The 26,323-nt window shown below is 63.3% G+C and overlaps 1 protein-coding gene across 5 annotated transcripts in view; it reads left to right on the forward strand.

Moving 5' to 3' along the window:
• Window positions 1-24,913, forward strand: part of ZFR2 (zinc finger RNA binding protein 2) — a 42,820-nt gene extending 17,907 nt beyond the window's left edge. The window contains exons 2-19 of one of the 5 annotated variants that reach the window (XM_058728945.1): window positions 1,462-1,657; window positions 2,628-2,742; window positions 3,127-3,351; window positions 3,444-3,694; window positions 5,800-5,982; window positions 7,981-8,209; window positions 9,306-9,457; window positions 10,409-10,528; window positions 11,988-12,127; window positions 13,209-13,341; window positions 14,009-14,199; window positions 17,182-17,353; window positions 18,559-18,697; window positions 20,426-20,523; window positions 20,864-20,959; window positions 22,233-22,344; window positions 22,900-22,997; window positions 23,739-24,913. In XM_058728945.1, the coding sequence (XP_058584928.1) occupies window positions 1,462-1,657; window positions 2,628-2,742; window positions 3,127-3,351; window positions 3,444-3,694; window positions 5,800-5,982; window positions 7,981-8,209; window positions 9,306-9,457; window positions 10,409-10,528; window positions 11,988-12,127; window positions 13,209-13,341; window positions 14,009-14,199; window positions 17,182-17,353; window positions 18,559-18,697; window positions 20,426-20,523; window positions 20,864-20,959; window positions 22,233-22,344; window positions 22,900-22,997; window positions 23,739-23,921 (2,833 nt within the window). In that variant the 3' untranslated portion in view covers window positions 23,922-24,913. Of the gene's footprint in view, window positions 1-849; window positions 1,658-2,627; window positions 2,743-3,126; window positions 3,352-3,443; window positions 3,695-5,799; window positions 5,983-7,980; window positions 8,210-9,305; window positions 9,458-10,408; window positions 10,529-11,987; window positions 12,128-13,208; window positions 13,342-14,008; window positions 14,200-17,181; window positions 17,354-18,558; window positions 18,698-20,425; window positions 20,524-20,863; window positions 20,960-22,232; window positions 22,345-22,899; window positions 22,998-23,738 lie in introns of all 5 variants that reach the window. The other 4 variants (XM_058728949.1, XM_058728946.1, XM_058728947.1 and 1 more) reach the window with 4 other exon arrangements.
• The last annotated feature ends 1,410 nt before the right edge of the window (window positions 24,914-26,323 follow it).

Here is a 26,323-nt window from a genome sequence, read left to right on the forward strand (position 1 = left end):
TCCGATCGAATCTAGGAGCGTGCCGTAGGTGGGAGCCGCAGGGGCCGCCCCCACCTGCCTGTTTCCCACACACGTGCCCCGGGGGACGCCTGTAAGCTCACGCTCCGCGTCTGTATTTACTGAGCACCTGCTATGTGTCCGATGCTGTTGCTGTGCTGGGAGAGACCTCGGGACATGCTGCTGTTCCTGCGGGGGAGGGACGGAGACGATCGGGTGGCACTGGGAAGAAAACCCCAGCAGGGCGAGGGGACAGAGTACTGCCCCTGTCCTAGACTGACTCGGGGAGGGCTCGTTGGAGGAGGTGACATCTGACAGGAGGGGATGCGGTGGGGGGGGGGGGGGGCACTGTGAGAGGACCCTTCTGGCTGCCAGGATGCCAGTGAGGAGAGGGCGGGTGCCTGGTGGGGGTGACGCACCAGGCTCCGCTGGCCCCCAGCTCCCGCGAGGAACCTTTGCACTCTACTCTGCGTGGTTGACGCTCAGCATTCTGCTCGGCCTGGAGGGCGCTCCGTGCGTCGTCCCAGCTGGGCAGCAAGCCACTTAGAGGGACAGGAGCCGTCACCGCATGCCTGGCTTTGGTCCAGAATGTGTGCGGAAGTACCAGGGGCTCGAGCAGTGCTGGCCGCAGTGCCTTTGTCCTTGGGACCCCCTGCCCTGGAGCCTTGCCTCATCCCCGGCTGGCTTTGCGGCAGCTTTCTTCTGTGATCCATACGGGTGTTGGCTAAAACCTCTGATGCTGCTCCTGTCAGACAAACGGACTGTTACCTTTGAGGATGATGTTTAGCAGAGTGGGAGCGCTTGGGTCACAGAGATCTGGGTCTGGATCAAGCACTTGACCTGTGTCCTCAGAGGTTCCTCATTCAGAAACGGGACAGATGGTCACAGTGGCGCCTTCTCAATGGCAGTAAGGGGAGAGGGAGGTGGTGTGGACAAAGGCCTCAGTGCTGTGCGTCCTGCAGTGCAAGCCGGCAGTGAAACTCGTTCTCGTGACTAAGAGTTTTAAGTTTCGTGTTAACTGATTTTCTGTATCTCAATAATTGGGGGATCCATCGGCTCCTTGGTTACAAAATACCGTTCAAGTCTAGCTTTCTCAGAAGAATGTCGATGTCCAGATAAAGCTTGCTGCCCGCACAGATGAGCCGAGAAGTCAACCAGTGGGCTCAGGCCCTGACTTTGTCACTTACGGTGCCTCGGTTTTCCTCACCTGTAAAACGGGGGCAAGGAGGGTCCCCAACGCACAGAGGTGTTAATGACATTGTGTTATTTCGTAAAAAGTGCTTAAAACCAAGCCTGCTCTCTTAGCAAGGTCTTAACAAAGGCTAGTAGGTAGAGAAAGTACAGAATTACTGTCGGCATCCCGAGCAGCCGACGTTCAGGGTCCGACGGAACTTACGAGCTTCCACGAAGGCGTTCGCAGAACTCCGTGATGCAGCCGGCTCCTGTGTTTATCTGTGGTTCCAGCGCCCAGCCTCCGATGGCTTTTCCCCTCCCCGCCACCGGAGCCAGCCTCGCCCCGGGACCTGCTGCGACCCCGACGTTTCCCGCGGCCGCCCAGCCCCCCGGGCCTGTCGGCGTGGCGGGGTGTGGCGGGTACCAGCCCTGCCCCAGCCGGCCCCCGGAGCCTGCCCCAGCGCCCAGCGCCGCTCCCTCCTACCAGGTACCAGCCCGGCCTCTCTCTCACTGGCACCTCGCCTTTGAAGCCGCGGGTAGCGTCGAGTGGGAGCGTGCAGCGGGTGGCCCGCGCTGGCAGACAGTCGGGCGCACAGACGTCCCTTCCCCGCGCTCCTGTCCCTGCCTGTGACCGGGAGCAGGGGACGAGCGTGAGCTCATCTGGCACTTCCGGTGCTGCCGCTGCCATCTTCCCGACCCCTTCTCTGGGCCCGGAGATCCAGCCGCTCGGAACTTCCAGCACGTCCCGTGCCGGACGTGGTCCAGACCCCCGGGCCTCTGCCGCCCACCGCTCGTCCCCTCTAACATCAGCAAACGGCACCACGGGCCGCCCCGCTGGCAGAGCTCGCTCTGTTCGGCTCCGCCCTCTTCCTCTGTCCCTTGCCTTTGCTTCCCCAAGGCCTCTGGGGCTTCTCCCCGCAGCCCGTCCCCCGAGCTCCTGCCTGCCCCCAGGGCCCACTCCTGACCCCTGCTTTCACGCTCACCTGCCCGTGGTCCCGTTCCACGTGACGACCCGAAGGCTCCTTTGCACGTCACCCAGACCCTCCCTGAGTCCCTGGCCCCAGCTGTCACCCCAGCCCCTAGTCCCCTGCTCTGACCGCCTCCGTCTTCTGCAAGCCCACCAGCTGGCTCCACGTGGGGGCCTCTGTGTCCTGACCCTGCGGGGAACCCTGTCCCCACGTCCTCACGTACCACCCTCCCTGCGCTGCTCCCGTGCGAGCTGTTTCAGGCTGGGCATTGCCCACAGCGCTTCTGCCCTCAGACGTCAACATTTCCACGAGAGCGGCCACGTCCAGCTCGCTGGTCGCTGCGTCCCCAGCTCCTGAACCGGCCCGTCAGAGTCGGAGCTCAGGAACTGTGAACGTGAGCCGCGTGTGGGGCCGCCGAGGGCACGCCTTGCCCCTGCCCTGAGGGGCCCTCTCCCTGCTCCGTGTCTCTGCGGGGTAACCCCCTCTCAGGACGGTTACAGCCGCGAACCAGCGACGGATGCCGGCAGCTACGAGAACAAACAGGATCCCCTGCCCGCTGCCAGCCAGCCTCGGCTCCCGGCCTCGGCCGTGCCGTGCCAGCCAGGTGGGCCTCTGTAAGGGGCCGCCGGCTTCACCGTGGGAGCAGCCGCCGCAGAGCCACATTTTAAACTTGCCCAATTCGTAGGAGGTCCAGGGGTCGTGTGACTGTCAGGGCTGCCTCCTCAAATATGCGCCGAAGGAGATCTGGAAGGAGGGGGGTTCTGCCGAGGACTTGGACTTGAGGGGTGGGAGAGGCCGGGGCTCCGGCCTCCAGCCGCAGCCGAGACTTCCAGGAAGTTCGAGGCCAGTAGCACCCGGGACCATGCTGGTTCTAGGCAGCGGGAGAGGCCCGTTGCCGCGGCTACGGGGGGCCGGGATTCCCACTGCTGGGAGGGGGGAGGTTGGGGGCAGAGGGGTGGCTTTGCAGAGAGGTTTTGTTTGCCCTCAGGGACTAAAGGAACGCGTGTCTGGCCCGGCGGTGGGTACGGCCCAGCGCGGCCCCTGCAGCAGGCGGCCACCGCTAACCCAGGACAGCCAGTCAGCACCCTGGCCCTGAGCTGCACGGAGAACGACACCCGCCTGCCGGCCGCCAGCGCTCTGCCCGCGGCCTCCGTCTCCACCCTGCCTTCCTACACCCCGACCTCCTACAGCCCCATGTCTGCCCTGGACGCAGGTAGGGTGCATTTCCGTGCGCGCACAGGCCGTTCCTGAAGAGGCGCCACAGCCAACCCGGCGCCCCGTCTGGGTTTGCTCTCTGCTTCCTAGGACCGAGCCACCCGAGCTGTGACCTGACCGAGCGCTGGGCAACCGGTCCTCACGGCCCCTCACCGCCGCCCCCCCGGCCGCCCCCCCAGCTCCCAGAGCCCACGGGCTCCGTGTGGGGCGGCCCCGGGAACAGCCCCAGGGCCGGTTCTGCCGGCAGCCTGGCCGGAAAGCCCCCGAAGCCCAAGGGTGGCCCCAGGCAGCCCCTGCTTCACTACTGTGACGTCTGCAAGATCAGCTGCGCCGGCCCCCAGGTCAGCTGCCCTCCACCCCCCGCCGAGCAGGCCCTGGGGACCTTCCTGGGGACCGTCCTGCCGCCTTGGGTAGCCACACGTCAGGGGTGTCCTGTTCCGGAACTGGCGGTGACACGGGCGCATCAGAACTGCCTTTCCGGCGCGCTCGTGGAGGACACGAGGGCAGGCGCAGTGCTGACCGCTGGCGGCGGGAGCACGGGCAGAGGCAGGCAGCACCGCCTCCTGCGAGCCGCCACGGGTGCAGCAGGGGCAGTTCCGAGAGGCCTGGGGGTGGGATGCACCTTCGTCGCAGGGCTGCTCGAGCAAAGGTGCACCTGGAGCAGGGTGCCTGGTGGGCGGGAGCAAGGGTGTGTGTGCTCTGTGCGCGTGTGCGTGTGTCTCGTGTGTGCGTGTGTGTGTGCTGTTGTCTGAGAGGGACGCCCCCCGGCCCTGCTCACAGATAACCCAGCTGGCGCTCTGGAAAGGTCACCAGATGCTGGGGCTCCATCTTGACAGAGAGCAATGCGCTAATTCTGTCTTCTTTTTATTTATTTATTTTTACGTTTATTTTGAGAGAGCGTGTGTGCACGCATGCAGGAACGAGAGGGAGACAGGGAGAGAGAGAGAGAGTTCATGAGAGACTAGCGGAGAGAATCCCAAGCAGGCTCCACGCTGTCAGCACGGAGCCCGACGTGGGGCTCAAACTCCAGAACCGTGAGATCGTGACCTGAGCCGAAATCGAGAGTCGGACGCTGAACCAGCCGGGCCCCCCTGGGCGCCCCCACGGCACTCTCTTTGTGCTTGTCCTCACCTGCACGTGTGCGTGCATTTTGCTCAGTGTGACCTTGTCACCTGGGCCGGCTCCCGCCTCCGCAGCCACGTCGGGCTCCTGAGTTGGCCCTTCCCCACCCCCGCCCGCCACTCTATCACCTTGTGTGTGGAGCTCCGTCAGCTGGCCTCCCGCGGCCCGGGCAGTACTGGTGCCTGTCCTCCGGGCGTCCATCTCCGTAGCCTCTCCCCCTGGGGCGGCCCAGGTGACCATGCAGCCAGGGGCACAGGGACCTCTCCCAGCACTCCTCCCTGCTTTGTCTCCCTGTCTCTCTTCACACACGACGCACGCGTTTATGGCGAGGAGTCCGGTAGCCACACGGCCACTGCAAACGCGTCCTGTCGCTTTGAGCTCGGAGCTCTGCAGCGTGTTCTGCCGGCCGTTCTGTCCTTCCACTGCAGCATCACCGCCTCCCCGTGTCAGGGGAAGGCCAGGGGCTCAGGGGGGGCCGGGCACCCAGGAACTCGCACTTGCTGTGGCGATGGAGCTAGAGGTCAGACCCGGGTTGTGGGCAGCCGCGGGGCTTAACTAGGGTGGTGCGTGGGGATCGCAGGCCGGAGTGGGCTCTGTCCTTTTAGACTCTTCTCTGCCCCAAGGCTTTCACCGTGTGTGTGTGTGTGTGTGTGTGTGTGTGCACGCGTGCGCACCTGCTGTTGCTTGGGTAAATGCTCACAGGTTTCCTGTGTTCCGGAGAGTGTCCCCTCCTGCTCCTGTCCCCGCTTCCCACCTGCCCCCGAACCAGCCCGTGCGTGGGTTTCCCCGAGATCTCTTCCCTGCAGGGCATGCTGACCCTTGGCATGGTCAGAGCACGTTGCTTTAGCGGGCCCACCCTGGGGGTGTTCGCTGCGGCCGGCCTCGTCCTCAGGATTCCCAGGGAGGACTCCAGTCACTTGCCAGACGCCGCCAGATCCTTTGGGCTCAGGCCTGTGAGTCCTGGCAACCTCCCTCGCGTGGACCCCTCGTAGCCGCGCTCCAACGAGGAAACGGGCCCTTGCTGTTGCAGTCGTGTGTGTCCTTGAGTGGTTTCCGAGGTCAGATTCTGAACAGCCAGAGTTTTCCTTCGGAGAAGCCTCTGAAACCACGTGTGTGTTTCTTCAAGGACACTTGCTTATTGATTTTCAGATAAGAGAAAGAAAAAGAAACCTGACGTTTTTCAGCCTGAGCTTCTGAGCCTGTTGACGGGGTTTAATAAAGTGGCTTGGTGGCCGGTGGACGGGGAGGGGGCCACAGGCCCCCGCCTCCCCCGCGAGTCAACCGCACACACGCCCCTCAGGCCGCTCTCCCTCTCTGCCTGCAGACCTACGTCGAGCACCTAGAAGGGCAGAAGCACAGGAAGAAACAGGCGGCTCAGAAGATGGGCACCCGGCCTGACGGCAGCCCGAGCAGGGCGCAGACACAGCTGCGCTGTGGCCTGTGCGCCGTGTCCTGCACTGGGGCAGACGCCTACGCCGCTCACATCCGGGGGGCCAAGCACCAGAAGGTAGGAATCCTCCCAGGCGACAGCCCGGTGGCTGGAGGGGGCGGCCGCCAAAGGCAAGGAGCTTTTCCTCAGGAGCCAGACAGCTCCCTGCTGTTAAAGTCACCCCGCCTGTGGGACGACAGCATGGAGCGGTGCCCGGGCCTCGTACCCGGACCCCAGAGGGAACCTTCTGGGCTGTAGGTGTGTTTACGTGTTTATGGAAATAAGCATTTGTGTGTTGAGGGCATCAACTACGTGTTCCATTTGAAGTTCTGCTTTTTAAAGATAAATGGGTCAAATTAAACTAATACGATGAAAACACTAAGTTTAAAAAAAGGTTTTTTTCATGTTTATTTATTTTGGAGACAGAGAGAGAGAGAGTGCGAGTGGGGGTGGGGTGGGGCAGAGAGAGATGGAGACAAAGAATCTCAAGCAGGCTCCAGGCTCCAAGCTGTCAGCACAGAGCCCCACGCGGGGCTCACACTCACGAGCTGTGAGATAATGACCTGAGCCGAGGGTGGACGCTTAGCTGACTGAGCCACAGAGGTGCCCCTAAAATGCTAAGTTTTAATGTCAATTATAATAGCAATGTTTTAAGTGATATGAAATTATTTAACATCAGTGCTTTCGATATGTATTCCTATTTTATTTATTTTATGGTTTTTTGTATTTTACTTTTGAGAGAGAGAGAGAAGGGGAGGAGCAGAGAGAGAGAGAGAGAGAGAGACAGAGGGTCCAAAGCAGGCTCTGTGCTGTCAGCAGATGTGGGCTCGAACTCACAAACCCTGAGATCTTGACCTAAGCCAAAGTTGGACACTTAACCGATGGAGCCAGCCAGGTGCCCCATGTTCCTATTTTAACATCAGCATTTTTGTGCGGCCTTCAGAATGCACATAGTACGTCCTTTTATGGAGAGACTTGATGGGATCCCCACCTGAGGGAAGGTCGGGACACACCTGCCTCTCCCCCGGGGGTCTGCTCTTCCCGTGCTGCACAGCGAGCTTCTGGAAAAGCAGCCCCCTTCCCAGGTGGTGGTGGTAACCTGCAAGGTGACTCTGGTCACAGGGGGCGTGTGCCGAGGGCGGGAGGGGACGTTCCTGGGGAACCAGCTTCAGGCCGCATAGTTACTGAGCAGGAGGGTTAGGAGGGAACCTCCTCCAGGTGCCCTCCCTCACGGCTGGCCCTCCTCCCGCCCCCCACCGCGGGACCCGTCTTCTCCCCTGCACTCCTCAAGAGCCTTGTCTCCAGCGTGGCTGGGGCAGGCTCTCAAAGGCGTGAGGGAACCCACAAACCTCTCGAAGGAGAGGGCGACCCGTGGAGGAGGGGAAGCAAGCGGGTGGAGGAAGGTGGGGAGGGGATGCCCAGGCCTGGCCGCGCAGGGGTGCAGGCGGGAGAACCGGGGCCCCGGAAGGGTGGGCTGTCCTGCGGGTCCGGGAGAGCCTGCAGCCAGCTCTGGGCGGGGGCGGGTCTGAGCCGCGAGCTTCAGACCCAGGCGAACACGGTGGTTGACGGAGGGAGAGGCGGTTGGCGTGAGGACGTTGCAGGTGGTAGTCAGTCCTCCCAGTAAGTACGTTTGACGGGGGGCCGGGGGGTGCCGAGGATCCCTGAAGAAGGTGGAGTGTGTCCGTGGACATCTTAGCAGTGGCCTCTGGCCACACATCTCGCCACACGCACTGTGTCCCGTCCGGGCCGGGCCCGGGGCTGGCGCTGGGGTTGCAGAAAATGGCCCTTTCGGCCCGAGCCAGTGCCATTTGGAGGGGGGTGGGCGTAGGCAGCACAGGGTGTTGACGTGTTCTAGGTCCTGCCTGCGCGGGACTGGTAGGGCCTGGAAGCAGGAAGGAGCTTCTAGAAGGAGTGGGGCCGGAGAGCCCGGGCGTGTCACTGGGGGCCGGGGTGGGAGCGGCGCCCTCCCCTCCGTAGGCTCCCGGCCCTGCACACCCCCTAGGTGTTCTTCCCGTCTCTTCAGGAAGGCCGAGGAGGCCCAGAGAAGGCCTGAGGGGGGACCTGGGTCTGTTCCAGGTCTTCAAGCTGCACAGCAAGCTGGGGAAGCCCATCCCCCCCATAGAACCCGTGCCGGGGAACTCCAGCTCGGCCACGGCCGCGGGCGCCAGCAGGCCGGCCCCCCTCACCGCGGACAGTCCCTCCACGGCCTCTGCCAAGCCCACAGCCCCCGCCGGCCCCAGCGCGCATGCCCTGAGCAAGCCAGGGCCGGCCAGGAGACCGGCGGCTTTGAAGGCCTCGCGCCTGGGTACGTGTCTGTGTGTCACAGCCAGCCACCCACGCCCTGACTCCTCACGCTGGGATTTCAAGGAAGCGCTTGTCCATTTAACTTGTGTGCGTGCGTGCCCGCCATCCCCACTCTGGAGGGTCGAGCCTCTGGATGGAGGGCGGGGATGGGGAGAGGCAGGCACCTTCCGGCCACACCGTGGTAGCGCCTCTCACACCCCGGTGCTCGTGGCGAACAAAGCGGGCTCTGATGAGTTAGGTGGGTCCCGGGAAGTTAAGGGGGGCTCCTTGCCACTCCACCTGCAGCCCGCCTCCCCTGGGTGGGGGCGCACCTGCCGTGGCCTGGGCAGTGGAGGCAGCCAGGTGGCACCAGCCGGGCGGGTAGCTAGGATTGTGTGTGACGCCCTCGCTCCACCGACTGCTTAACGGCACCGCCTGATTTACCCTCCACGACTCTCAAAAGTAGCTTTTGTCACGATCCCAGTTTGCAGAGGGAAAAACAGAGGTGAGGCGAGGCCCCGGCCACCTCACACGCGGTGCAGATGTGATTCAGACCCAGGTCCGGCCGACAGGCTCTGCGCCCCCCGCCCTGCTGCACCCGGGAAGCAGGGGGAGGACTTACCTTACTTTGAGCCTCAGCAGCACCGTGTTTTGAGTAACCGCGTGCTACTGAAGGTGAAACCGTGAAGCAGCATGGCTGACAGATGGGTCTCCCGCGTGAGGCCCGGTGAATTTGCCCCACGGGGCTGGGCTGACCGTGTCCCCAGTCCACCTGGAACTCTGTCCTCCGTCACCTGAGGGATGCAGAGTTGGAGCGGCTGGGGGCTCCTCTGGGCGGGGGGTTGGGGGGGGGCGGCGACAGGGCTCTCTGTGGATGCGTTCGGATTTCCGCCAAACCCTGTGTGGGCCTTGTTCTCTCAGCTGCGGCCCAGGCTGGTCCAGAAGGGTCTTTCGGGACCTGGATCTGACTGACTGACGTCACGGGGGCTGGGGGTGCGGGTGACTGGGCAGCAGGAGACCTCGGTTTGCATGTTGTCCACCCTCCACACTGGCGGACTGGAAGCCAGCCGTGGTCTCCGGCCGGAGCGGGCTGTAAGCAGTGCAGTCCTCCCTTCCAGGGCCCCCGGAGCCGCAGGCAGCGGGCAGCAGACTCCCCGAAGGGACACACCTCGTATCAGATGGGTCTAGGGAACCGCCCACCGGAGGAGGCTCTGCAGAAGCTTCTGGAAGGTGTGATGTGCCGCCCGTGGGCCCAGGCTACGTGGAGGAGGTAACTGCCAGGCAGCCGTCGTGATGGGGCCATCGGTGTGCGCCCCGCCCTGTCACTGGGCCGTGGCAGAGGATCTGGGCAGGGCCCAGACTTCAAGACCTCGCCCCGTTCTCCACCTGAGGTGTATACACTTGTTCACGGGAGAAGCCCGCGGGAAGGCCCGGGCCCTGGGCTTCAGATCCTGAGACAGACCAGCACTTCCTGAGCCTTTTCCCGCTGGAAGGAAGGCAGAAAGGGGGATCTGTGTCCTGCCGAGCTTCTCCCCGCAGGCACGCGATTCTCGGGCTTTAGCAGCCGGTGTGCACCACCCAGAGCCCCGGCAGTGGCCCTGCAAGGCCTGCCTCCAGCAGCCTTCTAGAACCAGATTTGGAAGCCGCCTCCCCGGCCGGCCGCTTCCGTAGTCCCAGCCTCGCCGCCGCCGCCGCCGCCGCCTCCTCCTCCTCCTCCCTGGCTGAAAGCATTAGCGTTTCTTCTGTCCTCAGGGTGATGTTTTTGTTTGACCAACTCAGCATCTTCTATTTTGTCTGGAGAAATAACCACCCAGATAGATTGCTGCCACGGGAGGCCCTGTGGTTGGGCAGTTAGGAGATAGTAAGGTGCTGAAAAGCCTGAGGAGACACAGAAGGGGCCTGTGATGGGTGGAAATCACCATAGGACGGAGGCCAGAGCCCTTGGGGAACTGGCCTGGGCCGTGGGTGCTGTTGCCTGGGGTGGGGGTGGGGCAGTGGGAGGAGGAGGGGGGCGGGACAGTGGCAGAGGTGGCCCGGGGCACTGGCGGGCGTGTTGGTGAAAGGCCGGCTACCCCGAAACCCACTTGGCAGGCGGGAAGCCAGCGCGTGGGCCTGGGCACCCCCGGAGGGCCTGGCGCCCTGGAGGTGACGGGAGGTGACCCTGCCCGGAGACCAGACCCGCTGTGGGGCAGCCCTAACTCAGCTGAGCTCTGTGTCACAGGTGTGTAACCACGAGGGCAAGGTGATCCGGTTCCACTGCCGGCTGTGTGACTGCAGTTTCAACGACGGCACCGCCAGGGACTTGCATGTGAGGGGACGGCGGCACCGGCTGCAGTACAAGGTGTGAGGGGCTGGGGAGGACCTGCCGGGTCCTCATCCTCCCTTTGTCCCCCGAGGCTGAGCCCTCCCCCCCCACCCCGGCCCCTCGAGCGGCATCCAGACCTGGCGTTTCCCGCTGCCGGGAGGAAAACCCAGAACTGCGTTTGCTCATAGCGCGTGGTCTCTTGCTGCGGAACGTGTGGTGGGAAAACCGTGCCTGAGTGATGCTGCAGGGCGTCCTGGAGCACGCAGAACAGGCTCACGCAGGCCGCCTCCTGTCCCCAGCCCCGGCCGGGTTCTCTTCCGGCCTCTGCCGGGAGCCCGAGCTGGTGTACAGCTGAGACGGGGCTCAGGGCTGAGCGGTTACCTGGGGGCCGGGAGGTCACGGCCGAGGGGTTGCTACTGCCACGGGGGCGTCGGGCTGTCCAGGCTGAGCCACATCTTCGGGGAGCCCGGCCTCCAAGGGGTCAAGGGGTCTGGGTGGCGGGTGCCGAGGGCCTTCCGGCGCCAGCAGGGTCCTTGTTAGGGGGTCCGCTCCCCACACAAGGTGGGGGGGCTCTTGGGTCCCTCAGCCCTGTGGGCTCACCCAGAGGGGCTGCCGGCTGTCTCCCTCTCTCAGGTGTGCAGGGCACCGGGCCTTGTCACGCGTGCACACGGCCTTGCGCGTGTCTGTGCACAGCCCATGTAAAAAGCGGCTTGTGGCTATTCCCCGTTCTTTAGCAGCTTTATTGAGACGTCATCCGCACGCTGCACACTTTACCCACGTGAGCGCACAGGTTCATGGCTTTTGCTGCTGTGTCTGCACAGAGCTGTGGCCATCGCCTTTCTGTAATTCCAGAACACTCCGTCACCCCCAAATGAAGCCCACCCCTATTAGCAGTTGCCCCCACAGTTTCCCCTGTGAGCCCCCTTCCCGTCCGTGGATGAGCCTGTTGTGGACATTTCACAAATGTGGACTCACACCCCGCGTGGCCTCTCGTGTCCGGTTCCCTCCCTGAGCGTCGCATGTTCGGGGTCCGTCCACGGGGCGGCGGGGGTGGGCGCCTCGCTCCCGTGCATGGTGGACACGCCGTGTGTGCCTGCTCATCCGTCAGTGGACACACGGGCTCTTCCCACCCCACGCTGCTTAGACGGTGCTGCACTTTCTGGATGATGGAAGTAAACGCTCAACACGGAGTCCAGGAGGGAATCTGAGCTACTTTGGAAGACACGGATTGCTGAATTCCACACAGATGCCGCTTCCCCCGAGCGGCCTTGATTAGAAATAAACATCTTGGGTTGGCTCTGCGGCGACTGGTCAGCGGTCGGCTGTGGGATCTCGCGGTGCTGCCGATTTCCTTCTTCCCTGGGCAACGTGGGCTCTTGTGGCCACACCTGGGCGGCGTCGAGTCGGGCCACAGAAGGCCGTGTGGGCTCCCTGGGCTCCGGGCCCTCGTCTAAAGGAACGTCTCCCGTCTCACAGCCCTTCTTGCCCTTTCCAGAAAAAAGTGGACCCTGACCTTCCGATCGCAGTGGCGCCCAGCCCCAGAGCTCGGAAGCTGCTGGAGGAGAGGCTGAGGCGGCAGAGGCAGCTGAGCAGGAAGCGGCTGGAGGGGATGCGGCGCTGGCACGCCGAGATGAGGTGCGCGGGCCCCGCCGGCTGCCTCACCCTCCCGCACACCCTCTGCTCCCTTTCAGGCCCCAGGCCCGGGTGCTCACCCCTGCGAGGTGGGCAGGGGACACCGCCCTTGGCAGAGATGGTCAGGCTCAGGGCCTGCGTCAGCATCTCGTAAGACACGCAGGATGGCACAGCCACGGCAGCCACGGGACAGGCGCTCTGGGCCCCACTTCACAGGGACGCCCCGCGTCTCTGTGAACGCTGACCCCGGTATCCCCTGACTTCTGGTGTCCCCCTGACCTCCAGTGTCCCTCCGACCTCCTGTGTCCCCTGACCTCTGGTATCCCTTGACCTCCGGTGTCCCCCTGATCTCAGTTCCCCTGACCTCCTGTGTCCCCCGTCCTCCTGTGTCACCCTGAACTCAGTTCCCCTGACCTCCTGTGTCCCCCAACTTCCTGTGTCACCCTGACCTCAGTTCCCCTGAGTTCCTGTGTCCCCCTGACCCCGGTGTCCTCTGACCTATGTCCCCCTGACCACCTCTGTCCCCTGACCACAGAGTCCCCTGATCTCCTGTGTCCCCCTGACCTCCTCCGTCTCCCTGACCCCGGGATCCCCTGGTATCTGTGTCCCTCTGACCTCCTATGTACTCCAGACCTCTGGTCTCTGCCTGAACCTTAGGGTTCCTTGTGTCCCCCTGAATCTTCATGTCCCCTGACCACCCATGCATTTGGCACATCCTCCTTCACCCTCTGGAGCAGGTTCGAAGCATTATTGACATGGTGTCTGATGCTCGGAAGGTCCAGGCAGTGTCTGAGCTGGAGGGCAAGACCCAGGACAGACTCAGGATTGCAGCTGTCCTTCATTCCCTGCCTCTTGCCCTTGGCATATGTTCTCCCGACCCGCCTGGCCTCAGTCTCCCTGATATACGGTGGGCATTTGTGCAGGACCCACATCCTGGAGGTGGGCTCCCAGGGCCCCATCAGGCTACTGCGTCTGTCCCTGGAGGTCCTGGAGCCCCGACCTCACCTAGCATCGCTCTGATGTGACAAGCCCAGGGGACCCTCGGCTGCTTAGAGCAACCTGTCCCCCCTCTTCCCCCCAACAGGCGCTACGATCTATGTAGAAGGCAACTGGAGGAGGGGCCACAGGCCCAGGAAGAACACCCTGGACCCTCGCCACCTGACCAGCCCCCTCCTTCCCTCCTGAGCAGGCCGGGGGCACCTACTGGCTCACCTCTGGTGGGTGGCGGCCTTGTCTTTGTGCCGAATGCCTCCCGTGGTTGAGGCCCCACGGGTGGGTGAGGTTCTCAGGCCCTCCCTACGAGGACCTGAATCTTCTAGGAGTGAGGAACGTGACTTTGAACGAGGACCTCCAAAGGGTGCCCAGGGGTGGGAGCTGGAGGGCCTGAGGGCCATAGCCTCATCACCAGTCACGGACAGGGGCCCCAGGCCTGGGTCCCATCAACAGCCACACGCGCTCCTAGCTGTGGGGCCCCGGTCACCGTTTCCCTCTGGAGCCTCAGTGTCCATCTGTCCACGCACGCTGGGCCAGGGTGGGTTGGGAGCCCCCCGTGCCCACCTTGCCGAGGGGAAGGACCCCGTCGAGGTGGCTGCAAAGCCTCTGGCTCAGACATGTAAGACCACCACAGAGGGGAGCCCACCGGCCCCACGCAGTCCTGGGTCCTCTCTGGCTCACCGCCCCGGGCGTCCCTAGTCTTCCTTCACCTGGCTCTCTGCTGCCACTTGCTTGCCACCCCCAAAGCCAGCCTGGCTCCGGGGTTCCCCACCCCAGACAGGGCTGCGTGTGCCCTGCAGCAGCCGGGGCTGACCCGGCTCATCCCCTCCCCTACCTGCCGGGTGCCGGAGCCCCTCAGCCTGCCTGTGACACTCTCCCCTTTGCCTGTAGCCCACACGGCGGCCGGAGTCCAGCGATGACCGGCACGTCATGTGGACGCATGCTGCCATCTACCCCACGGAGGAGGAGCTCCTGGCCGTCCAGAAGGCCGTCTCCCACGTGGAGCGCGCCCTCAAGCTGGTGTCCGACGTGCTGGCCGAGGAGAGCTCCGGGAGCCCAGAGCAGGAGGGCGGCGAGCACAGGTAGTGGAGGCTCCTCTCTGTTCCCAGGGCCCAGGGGTGACCTCGAGCCGTTCTGGACAGGACGTGGCTGGCAGGAGGGCAGAGGCCGCCTCACCTGGGACGGCCTCTGAGCTGTCCGCGGTCTCTGGGACTTTCCAGCCACGGGCAGAAAGTTCCCCAGACTGACGTTTCCTATGGAAGGTGCATCTACAGTGCCATTCACGAAGGGTTAACGGCATCTGTTTCCTGGTCTGCAGAACGGAGATAAGTGTGATTCACAGGGTGATGAAGGCCCCCCAGCGGGAGATGCCGCTGGGCCCCCATGAATCACCGCGACTCCTTCCTGTGACTTGGGGCAGGGAAGCCCCTCCGCCTGTGGTCGGAGAGGAAGTCAGCCTTTCCAAGTCCCTTCTCTCCGGGGCCTGCTGCTTCGGCTCCTCGTGGAGTTGTCTGTGTTACAGTAAAACGTAACCCGGAATTTACTGCCTGAACCATTTTCGTGGGTCCGATTGGGCGGCACGGAGGGCATTCACCACCTTGTTTCCAGAACTGCCTCCCCCACCGACCCAGCCACAAATCTGCCCCTGCTAGATTCCCGATGCCCTCGCCCCCTGCCCCCACCCCCCAGTCCCCTGGCTCAGCCTGATCTGGACATTGAGCAGAAGAGGAGCCCTGTGGCGTCGACCCGTTTGGGGTCTGGTTGTTACCAGGGTCTGCGCCCTCAGGAGGCGCCTGGTGCTACCTGTGAGTGACTTCCGAAGGGTCAGCCCCGGGCTCAGACTCGGGACCTCCCCTAGGACAGTGGACAGGGGTGCAAAGAGGCGCTCTTTCTGCTCTGCACTGACGCCCTTGCAGAGACGGCCAAACCCCCTCCCAGCTCCGAGGTCTGCCCGGGTATAGGGTTCGCTCACCGGTACACGAGAGCTGGTCTGGCCCCAGCGTGACCCTTGCCCTCAGCCCTGCTCCAAGGGGCGCGGGGCCGGCTTCCCTGGGCTGGTGCTGTGTGGGGTGCATAGGAGCGCCACGCCGCACCCCTTCGCGTGACGCTCCCGTGTTCCCTCCGGTTTTCTCCCAGCACATGGGTTTTCTTTCTGTTTTTATTCATTTGCTTATTGTTTATGATTTTAAGTTTATTTATTTTGAGAGAGAGAGAGAGAGAGAGAGAGCATAAGCAGGGGAGGGGCAGAGAGAGGGGAGAGAGAGGATCCCCAGTGGTCCTGCACTGAACATGGAGGCCGGGCAGTGGACACAGGCAGACCTGGGACCTGCAGGCCTTCCTCAGGTCTCCCCCCCCCCCCACCAACCCCCCCTACCCCCCAGCAGCACAATGTCATGCATGCCCACAGCACTCAGCAGCTGCAGAGTCGTGTGGCCCCGGGACAGTAGAGGTGGGGACCCAGACGGGTCAGCCTCCACAGGGCGCGTCCCCGTGCTGCCCCTGCCCTCCCCTGCCCTCCCCCTTCCCTAAGCCTGGCAGCTGCCCTGTGCCCGAACAACAAAGCTGACCTGGCTCTTTGAAGCCTTCACGTAACGCTTACGGCATGCCGCGTGTTCTGTCCTTGGGTTAATTTTCAAAACTTGGAAATGCGTTCTTTACAAGGATCGTAGCGAGCCGTCCTACGGCTGTTCTGTTATTCGCTGTTGGAAAGAGCACGTCAGGTTTGGGTGTTTTTCTTGTATAGTGGAAGCTCCCCAACGTGCACAGAAGTTGATGGAACAGTGAGGCCCGGGGAAGCACCAGGTGCCGGTGCCCGAACCACGGACTCCACACGAGGCCTCCTCAGTCTCTTGGAAGGAAGCCTTCTGAGTCTGTGCCCTCTAGGATTTCAGTAGCTGTCCCTAAACAGCAAGGACTCGCGATTTAACAAAACCACAACACCATTGTAGTTTAACAGTCATCCTTTAACATCGTCAAACAAGCAGGGTCAAAATTTCCGTTGTCCCACAGAGATCAGAATGTGGGTGGTTTTGTTTTACAGCGTGTGTGAATTGGGATCCAGCTTGATTGACGAACCTCTGCGCCTTTTTGTCTACTTGCCCCCCCCCCCCGCCCACTCCCGCCCTGCCCCGGCTCTCTGCCCCTCTTCCCGTGGGAGGTGGGAATCTGTGGAGTCTGGTTCTAGCCCCGTCCGCAGCCATTCTGGGCTGGATTTGGCTGGTGGCCTCCCAGACCTGGTCCTCTCAGGCCATGTTGGGCTCTAGCGCTCTGTCGTCCAGAAACCAAGAAATACATAAAAAAAACATAAACGGATTTGAACAGATCAGGTCCCCTCCTATCCCGAGAAGTGTCACAAAACAAAGAGTGGCAGCTCTTGGAGCCCGGTGGGGACTTTGTGTAGGCACCCGCCGAGGGAGGGGCCCAGGCGGGGCGCAGCGAGGGAAGCGGCCTCGTGGGGCTGGAACACAGGGACCAAGGGAGGCAGTGTGGGAGAGGATGGCTGCCGCGAGTCGGCCTGGGAGAACTGGGGTGTCCCCCACCTGCAGAGGGGGTAGCACCGGGAGGTGATGTGTTGGGGCAGATGCTGTAGTTAGGTTCACACTGCGCAAAGCTGGCCTGAGCTTCAGGGGGGCACTTGGGGACCATGGCCGGATGCCTCGGGGCCTGAGGAGAGAGGGCAGACTCCCGGCCGAGCACCTGGCTGGGCTTCCTAGCCAAGGAGCTGAGGTGGGGGCCCGGTGGCCCCAGAGACGCTCAGGGAGCACAGAGCCAGGAGCCGTGTGGGTGGCGCCATCTGGCCGAAGACCAGGGGCCACAGGGATGGCCATTGGTGGCCGTTTACAGAATGCAGAGAACAGCAGGTAGTAACAATGCCCGCCCTTACTGAGCGTGCGCAGTTTGCCGGTCTTGTTCCAAGGCGCGTGTGCCCGTTTCCCAGATAGGGAAGCTGAGACAGAGGCCCAGCAAGGCGCCCGTGGTTGCGGGAGCGGGGGACCCCGGCAGCACTCCCTTCTCCAGATCCTTTCCCCTGCGGGTCTCACGCGTTTTCGGGCTTGTCTCCACAGCAGCGGCTCCCCCAGAGCTCGGGTCCTGAAGGGCGTGATGCGGGTCGGCCTCCTGGCGAAAGGCCTCCTCCTGCGGGGGGACAGGACGGTGCAGCTGACCCTGCTCTGCTCGCAGAAGCCCACCCACACCTTGCTGCGGAGAATCTCGGAGCAGCTGCCCCGGCAGCTCCCGGTAAGAGCCCGGCCTCTGTGCGTGGCAGGCACTTGGGCTCCCGGCCGGGGCGGCTGTGTTTCCGCGCGAGTCTGCTAGACACGGACCGGGTTGTTTTTGTAGAAAAGTTGACAAGAGGAGGAACTTCGGGGCTCCTTTATAAAACGAGTTTAGGGTCAGACTCAGGATGTCAGTGTCCCGTCACTGAGGGTGCTGACTTACCAGCCACCACAGGGGCAGTTGGTGCCAAGCACTGCACAGGACCCTCCCCCTTCACAGGGGAGACGAGAGGGGACCGTGGCGCGTGGCCTGGGCTCCTCCCCTGGACTGTCTGGGACTTTCTCACCCGAAACAGTGACCGGGGAAGGGCTGAGAGTACGTCATGATTTAAATGGGTCTCGGGTTAAAAAATCAGTTCCCGGGGTGGAGGAGGCTCTCCTTCCTGGCGTGTCTGTCTCTGTTCCTGGGAGAATCCAGCACCGGGGGTCGCGCAGACCCAGATTCGCCCTCTGGGGTCCCCACTCTGGTCAGGAGGTGAGCGAACATGCACAAGAGCAAGCTAGCTTCCAATGTGTTGTCTGTGAAGAAATGAAAGTCTGATGCCAAGGAGGGAGCACTGGCAGGGAGGGGGCACGTCACGATGGTGGGAGGTGTGTGTCCCGTCAGGATGGAGCTAGAGGCGAAGGGGGGGGTGCTTGAAAGATGGGGGGCAGGATTGGTGGTCAAAGGCTTGAGGCCAGATGCTTCTGGTAGATGTTGCCAGGTCAGCCTCCAGCAGTTTATAGAGAGGTTTGCCAGCCCAGCTGCCCCTCGACTTCTTGAGGTTTGTCCTCAGAGGCGATGCTGGTGCCTCATTACAGTTTTAATTTGCTTCTTTCTTAGCGTGGGGGTAACCTGTGTCATCACGTAAAAAGGGTCTTCCCCGTTTCTTTTCTGCAAACCACCTGTTCTGTCGCTCGCAGGTTTTGTGGGTTTTTTTCATCGGATCGCTGGTTTTGTTGTTGTTGAGCGGCGGGCGTTCTTTACATGTGAAGGCACCTACATGCAGGGTGCTTTCTGTACGCATCTCTACACGTGTGGGCTCCTAGAGGGTGGGGGCTGTGTCTCAGTCCTCCGGAGGCTACAGGCGCCCAGCACAGGGCCTGGCGCTCGACCGCATTCTTGCTCGTTGACGCCTGCTTCTCAGCTGCACTGACGTGGACTCGTGTCACACTTGCACCTCACAGATGGTGACAGAAGACGAGTATGAGGTCTCCTCTGACCCCGAAGCCAACATCATCATCTCCTCCTGCGAGGAGCCCAGGATGAGGGTCGCTGTGTCTGTCACCTCGCCCCTGATGCGGGAGGACCCTTCCACGGACCAAGGTGTGGCCGGGCCCTTCCGTCCAGCCCCACTCCCCACGCTCCCTGGTGACTGAGGGCCGCATCTGCCTCTGCTCTGGGTGGGGAGGGGGTCACAGCCACCAGCCTTCTGGCACTTCTGCCAGCCCTGGATGCTGCTGGCAGGTAAGAACTGGGCCTTGGGGCAGCAGAGGAAGTAAGGTGGCGACAGTCACATGAGCTCCAGAGCACTGTCCCCCTCTTCCCTTTGCCTCCGGGCCTGCACAGACACCTCCCCACCCCAGGGAGATCAGCTGTGCTGGGTCCCTGGGAGCTCAGCTGATTCTGTGTAGCAGGGGCCACAGGCAACTCCATGGGTCCTAAGGCCTCTCCTGTGAGACATGGGGGCTCTAGGGCTTGAGGCCGGTTGGCTGAGAGAGTGGGAAGGGCACTGGGCCAGGCCAGGGGCCAGCAGGGGCCTCAAGTCACTGCTGTGGTGAAGGCCAGCTGCCAGGAACACACCGTGGATCTCACGGAGCCCCGGAACCTCGTGGAGCAGCTCCCAGAACTGTTTTCCAAACTCCAGTCATTCTTGAACCCCCTTCATGATTGTTTGGTCACAGCGGAGGGCCACGAACTTCTAACGTTCTTCTTTAAACACTTTTTTTAATGTTCGTTTATCTTTGAGAGAGAGAGAGAGACAGAGCGTGAGTAGAAGAGGGGCAGAGAGAGAGACACAGAATCCAAAGCAGGCTCCAGGCTCTGAGCTGTCAGCAGAGGGCTCGATGCGGGACTCGAACCCATGAACCGCAAGATCATGACCTGAGCTGAAGTCAGACCCTTAACCGACTGAGCCACCCAGGCGCCCCTAACTTGCTTCTTTAAATCAGTTCATTTTTATCGCTTAAATTTTGGGGGAGCAGAACCCTGAACCATTGGCGGGAACCATCACCAGTTGTCATGGTCACGTAAGAAATAACCACAGCGGGATGAGACATCGTGAAATCCTAGCTGCAGGCCCCCCTAGGGTTTGCTCAAACACACGAACAAGGGCAGCCTGGGAGCGTCAGGCAGTGTGAACGATCCGAGGCTCCTAGACGGGTGGGCAGGAGGGCGCCCCTCTGTGTCCCCCACAAGTGTCGGGCCCCAGGCTGGCTGTCACCAGAGGGCGACACCGGAGGCGAAATGCCCTCCTCCCAGACCCACCCCGGACGGTTCCATCTCAGCCTGAAGCAGTGGCTGGGCTGTGACCCACCCGTGGGGACACCGATGCATGAGTGAAGCTGTGTCCCATCGCCTGACCTCTGTGACCCGGGGCCTCCCGGAGCGAGGGGCAGAGAGCGTGAAGCAGGGGAAAGACTGCAGGAAAAGGCCCCTGAGTTTCCCCCAGATGCGGGGCCTTTGCCCTCGAGGACGGCACCTGTTCTTGTCCAGCCTGCTCTCTCCCTTGCTGTGATGCACATGGAAGCGTCTGGAAATCTGGCTTAGTTCATAGTTTTCCATCTGAACTGTGATTTGCTAACCGAGGGCGTCAGCACTGAAGGTGCTCGGTAACCAGCATTACGCTCTGTCCTCGTGGGAGCTCTCCCGCAGAGGGAGAGCATTTCCACAGAAATGATTTCTCTGGTCCTTGCGTGGCCTGGAGGAGAGATGGTCTGGAGCCCGGTGCCTTCCAGATAACAGGATGATGCCCAGGAGGGGCCGGGCCGCGTGGCCCAGGGAGGCGAGGGGGGTAGTGAGGGGCGCCGTGCCCACACGGCCCTTTCCTTCTAGAAGGAAGGCAGGTGCCTCAGCCTGACCCAGAAGACATCCTGAGCCCAGAGAAGTGCCTTCAGTCCCTGGCCGCCCTCCGCCACGCCAAGTGGTTTCAGGTCAGGGGGCCGGAGGGGGCCTCCGTCTGTGTCCCGGCGCTCGGGAGCGGGCTCTGAATGCAGCTGTGGGAGACAGCCGTCTGCACGGCTACCCACGTCTCCTTGCCAAGCACTGACCCGACAAGGTTTCCTCCTGACCCTTGTCAGAAACGTAAAGGAGTGACCCGGACTGCTTTGGGGGATGGCGGGTACTGGAGGCTCCGAATTAGGCCGGATCAGTGGGTCTGTGCCACACCCAGAGTCCCTCCCGGCCAGGCTCACTCCCCAAGGGTCAGCCCTTGTCCCCAAGGCCACAAGCGCATGGCTTCCTGAGCTGACGGTGTACTTCTTCCCCCCCCAGGCTCGAGCCAGTGGCCTACAGCCGTGCGTGATTGTCATCAGGGTCCTTCGTGACCTCTGCCAGCATGTGCCCACCTGGGGGGCCCTGCCGGCCTGGGTAAGCAGCACCCCGTGGCTGGCCCTGCCCTGGGGAGCCCCCCAAGGGCCTCCAACAGCCTTGACAGGCCTCATTTTCTCTGAGACAGAGGTTCCCCTTCCCAGTGTTGGGCTTTCCAAAAAGGGGCCCAACTGAGCAGCCAGGAAGGGTGGGTGGGGAGGGGGCGGCCTAGGGGTCCGTCGGGGCCAGGAGGAGGCCTGCTGCGGAGCACAGCCTCATGAGACTGCCGTTACCTTGAACCGGCAACCTCACAGGCAGAACCAGAGAGCACGTGAGGCAAGGGGGCCCAGGACTGGCCTCGGGGCCGCCTGGCGCGTGCCCTCCCTCTTCCGAAGGGGAGACCCCCATGGCTCTGACAGCCCCTGGCAGTCAGTCCTGGGGCCTGTCGGGGGAGAGGAGAGAAGACAGAGGCAAGGGCACCCGTGCCCCAAAACCCCAGGTTGCCGTACTGTGTCCGTGTACCTGTCGGCACGTCTGAGTCTGTCCATCTCATTTACTTTGGGGGACGGACGTTTGCTTTCCGCGTGCATTTCTGCTGCCAGCATCTCTCCCCCCCCCCCCCCCCCCCCCCGCCCCAGAGCCGTGCTCTTGCACAAGTAGACCCTTCCCACCTGGCCTTGCCATCCTTGGCCTCACTCACCCACGAAGACCGTCTCCCAGACCAAGGGCTCTCTCTGCCCAGTGTCCAGAGGAGGCAGGCGCTGCTCTCGGCACCACTCCTTTTGGGACACGTGGGTCCGTTTGGGCGCCGAGAGGGCCCCGCATTCCCCAGGAGCCCGTTTCCCTGTAAATCTAGAAGCACCCCCCCCCAAGAGCACACTTGTCCTGATCCCGCCCCCAAGACCCCCCCCCCCACCGCTCCCCACAGGGAGGGGGGCTCCCTGGGGAGGGGAGCATGCCAAAGCAGGTCAACGGGTCATCTGACCCTTACTAAATGCACGAGGGTCACAGAGAGCAGTTCTTCAACCCTCTTGACCCTGGTTTGCAGTGTTACTGTGCACAGGGTTTGCCGATGGAGAATCGGGAGGCGGAGAAGGCGCAGAAACCTGCCGGCAGCCACCCCCTGGGGAGGCAGAGACGAGGCCCCAGGGACCACCCTCCTCCTCAGAAGTCAAGGATGGGTGGGGGCGAGGAACAGTGCTGCTAGGGGCCTCCGTCCCAGGGTCTGCTGGAGACCCCGCGCATCGCAGCTGTCGCCCGGGGGAGAGTCCAGCTGGCCCAAGTGCTCTCCTCTGAGGCACGGCGTCGTCTTTTCTGTCCCCGCGGGGCCCAGGCCATGGAGCTGCTGGTGGAGAAGGCCCTGAGCAGCACGAAGGGGCCCCTGAGTCCCGGGGACGGCCTGAGGCGTGTCCTGGAGTGTGTAGCCTCGGGGATGCTCCTGGCAGGTCAGTCCCGCAGGCCGGGGAGCCCAGAACAGTAGAGCAGGTGTGGCAGGCACAGAACGAGCCACTTGCAAACCCTGGGAGCACTGTCCCGGGCAGACAAGGGAAGGGAGCCAGACAGACACTGCATGCCACAGAAGCAGCACAGGGACGAGGATCCAGAGTCCGGGCAAGGGAGGGGCCCGCCCTGGGGCAGTGCAGCCCTGGAGAGCCCTGGAGAGCCCTGGGAATGTCGGGAAAGGAACCACGCAGGGTCGCAGATAACGGGCGTCAAAGGGAGACAGTGCGCTGAGCCATCGAGGTGTTAGATGCAGAAACGGGGCTTTCCCGTCATTTTAGGGCATAGGATGGTGGCAGGTGAAGTGTCAGGAGAGGCCGCGCAGGGGGCATGTGCCGCCGGCCTGTCCTGTCCCAGGGCTCTCGCAGGCGCACACAGGGGTGTGGCTGGTGCACGCTTGGGGGCAGTGGGTGGGCCCTGCGTGGGACCCGCCCAACCGCGGTGGTGGTCTCTTCCCCTGGGTACTTTGTCCTTTGCGGCCCCCACCTCTCCTCGACAAGATGGGCCTGGGATCCAGGATCCCTGCGAGAGAGACCAGAGGGACGCCCTCGGGCCCATGACCTGCCAGCAGCGTGAGGACCTCACGGCCAGTGCGCAGGTAGGACAGCCGGCCCGTGTGGTGCGTGTGGCTCCCAAGTCCAGGCCAGCTCGGACAGGCCGGGCGTGGCACCCGGGTCCCCGCCCAGGTTGCGGCTACGCATGGACCCGGAAACGATGTGGGGTTCCCCCTCCCCCTCTCCTTCCCTTTGTAGAAACAGGTGGCCTGTGGGAGGGTGGCCTGTGGGTGACGGGGGCAGGGCCAGCCTGGCTCGGGGCCGAAGCTGCCATGACAGTGAGGCAGGTGCACACCTGGGGCTTTGCTGGCTGGGACTTCCCTGGGTGTTCCGTGGCCCCACGTCTCAGGGTGTGACGACACCCAGCCGTGGCCTCCAGCTTGGCCCGCACAGCCCCCCGCTGTGGTTTCCCTTTTGTTAGCAAGTTTATCTGTAAGAAAGCCTCCCCGTGGCACAAAACCCACACGGACCCTGGCGCTTACGAATTGCCCTTAACGGGAAGAGTCAAGTTGCTCACGGTCACGGCCGAGTGGCGATGCAGGACTTGGAGTCCCGGTAGAGAGCCCAGAAAGGGGCTGATGCTCCGAGGGCTTCCTGGGAACATCCTGCCATCGGCTGGCCCCGGTGCAGTGCGCTTCCCCAAGCCCGCGCGTGCGTGCCCCGAGCTCTGTGGTTGCTGGACGGGTGTCGTCGAGGACACCCGGTGAGCTCGTGTCCGCGCTGGGCCGTGGGTGCAGGGCCAGCGGCAAGCAGTGGGAGGGTCCTGACTGGCCGTCTGCCCCCAGCACGCCCTGCGCTTGTTGGCGTTCCGGCAGATCCACAAGATCCTGGGCATGGACCCTCTGCCGCCCCCCAGAAGCAGGCCGGGGGCGCGCTTCCGGAAGAGGCTGCGGGAGGCAGGAACCGAGGCCCAGAAGGGTGAGGTCCCCAGGAAGCAGGGCTGGCAGGGTGGAGAGGGGCCCGCGTGAGCAGCGTCCCCTGCTGGGTACGCCCGGACGCGTCCTCACCGCAGCCGCTTCGTCCCGACGCTGGACGGCCGTGTTCTCCTTTCCGGAGCGATCTGTGGGTTTCTTTAAAAACACTTTGCTTAAATCCTCCTGGAAATCACCTTCTCCCGGGGTGAGGGCCCCCTGGGGCAGCAGCCGGCACCCGAAGGCCCGCCCCGCGGAGGGCTAGAAGGTGCAGCACAGTGAAACGCTGCCGGCTTTGGGCTCACCCTGTGGCCCACCAAGCGTGTGGCCTTCCGGAGCGCTCCGTGCGGATGCCCCAGCCCTGCGTGGACTTGAAACCACATCACAGGGACAGGCCAGGGAGAGCCGGCGGGTGGGGCCAAGCCTGAGGACGCACCCAGGCCAGGATCCCCCGTCCCTGGGCCCAGCCTGCCCCAAACACATTCCCCCCTCCCCCCCCCCCCGCTCCAGACCCCAACCTGGAGACGCCCCACCCCAAAGGTCTGCAGGGCCAGAGCTGGCATCTTCCCGGCCAGCGTCCACCCTCAGGGAGGTGGGGGGGCCCAGTGGCGGTGAGGATGCAGGCTGGGTGCGCCCCTGGCCCCCCAGAAACGTCTGTGACCCACAGTCTGCCCTGACCCCGTACCACCGAGTGCCTTCTACTTAGAGCGGGAGCTGCTCGGTCACTCCTCACGCACCACCCCCCCACCCCCCCACCCCCCCACCCCCCGCCGGGTGCAGCAGGTCTGGGTCCGGGCCTGGTGCAGGAGCCCGGGTGGACGAGGGGCAGCCCTGCCCAGTCCTCCCTCTGTGCTCGAGCCTCCCTGCCCAGTCGCCCCACGGCACTGAAGGGGAAAAGTCCGTCCTTGGGCCGAGGCCATGTGTGGTCAGGTGAATCCTTAAATTCCACTTCTGTATTTAGGGGCAGTCTGAGTGTGGCTTTGTGTCTGATGTCTCCGTAGAGCCACCTGAAAGTTTGCGAGGGTGGGGAATAAATAAATAACGTCTCATGGTGTGGACTGTGCGGTCCTTGCTTGGGGTGCGGAGCCCCCGCTGCGCCCTCCCGCCGCTCCCTCAGGGCTCCGAGCGGGGGTGCCCGGCCGGCCGGCATTTCTCTCTGACACTCAGGCCGTAGTGTGAGCAGCGTGCTGCCCGGAGGCTGTGCCCCCGTGCGTTGGTCCCCCGGGCCATTCCCACCCCAGGGTGCCCTGGGGACCCTCCCCGAGGAGCACTCATTTTGCACAGGCCCCATGACCACGCAGGAAGCCTGTCTTGGCCTGGTCCTAGAAATGATCATCAACGGGAAGGCTGGGGGCCCAGAGGGCTTCCTAGAGAAGGAGGTGGCCAAGCTGAGTTGGTGGGGGGCTCTCTGCCTGTAGGTCCCCTACCAGGAGTTCCCCAGAGTTTTCCCAAACCCTCGTGGCAAACCTCAGGGGGCAGAGGGGGGTTCAGACGGGGAGACTGGGTCACCGCTGAGCTGCCGACAGCTTCAAGCCCCCAGGGCATCCCCAGGCAACCGTCAGGGTCCGGGGAGGGGAGCGGGGGGAGCGTGGGCCTCCGGTGGGGGCGCGTGTGTCAGAGCACGGGCTGGGCGCACACAGACCCCCTTCTCAGCCCCCTCAGGCAGGCGAAGCCCTGCTTGGTTCTCACGGGCACGTTATCAACTGGAAACGGGCAGCAGCCGGCCAGTGCCTAAGCACCATCCCCCCCCCCCCCCGGGAGGGCAGGCCCCTCTCCTCTGCCTCTGGGGCCCTGGGCCCCCTTCCTTGTTGGCAGCCCAACAGTCCCTAGGAGTCAGAGCCAGCCCCTCGGCTGGTCCTGGCTGCCGCCACGGATGGGGCACAAGGGATGGGTCCGAGGGAGGGTCCCGACATCCTCCGCCTCCTCCGGCGGTGGCTCTGCCCTTCGCCCAGCTCTCCAGGCTCGCCACCACCACCACCGGGGAGTCCTCCCGGGTTCCTGTGTGCTCGAGCCCAAGCCATCACCGTCGGCACTGTCTGTGCTTGCCACTCGCAGTGCTACTCTGCTGCTTCAGTCCCCCAGCAGTGGGAGCTTGTGGTAAAATTCAGGCGACTCCCAAATCCCAACGAGGCCCCCCCAGAGGCCCATCTGCCACCCTCTCCTCCCATAACGCCCCTTCAGAGCCACCAGTCTCTTGCTGTCCTCAGACCAGCCAAACCTGTTCTTACCCCAGGGCCTTTGCACATGCTACTTGCACTACCAGTAAGCTCTTCTCTGACCTGTATGGCCGGCAACTCCTCCCTTCCCTCGGTTCTCCTCCCAGATGTCCCCTCCTCCAAGAAGACTCCCTGACCACCTCTCCCTGTCACATAACTATGTTTGTTTTCTTTATACCACACGTCACTGATTAAAATCACCTGCCACCCGCCTTCCCCCAGCGACATGGGTTCTCTGTGGGC

The sequence above is a fragment of the Neofelis nebulosa genome, chromosome 4, assembly GCF_028018385.1.
Source record: "Neofelis nebulosa isolate mNeoNeb1 chromosome 4, mNeoNeb1.pri, whole genome shotgun sequence".
NCBI lineage: Eukaryota > Metazoa > Chordata > Mammalia > Carnivora > Felidae > Neofelis > Neofelis nebulosa.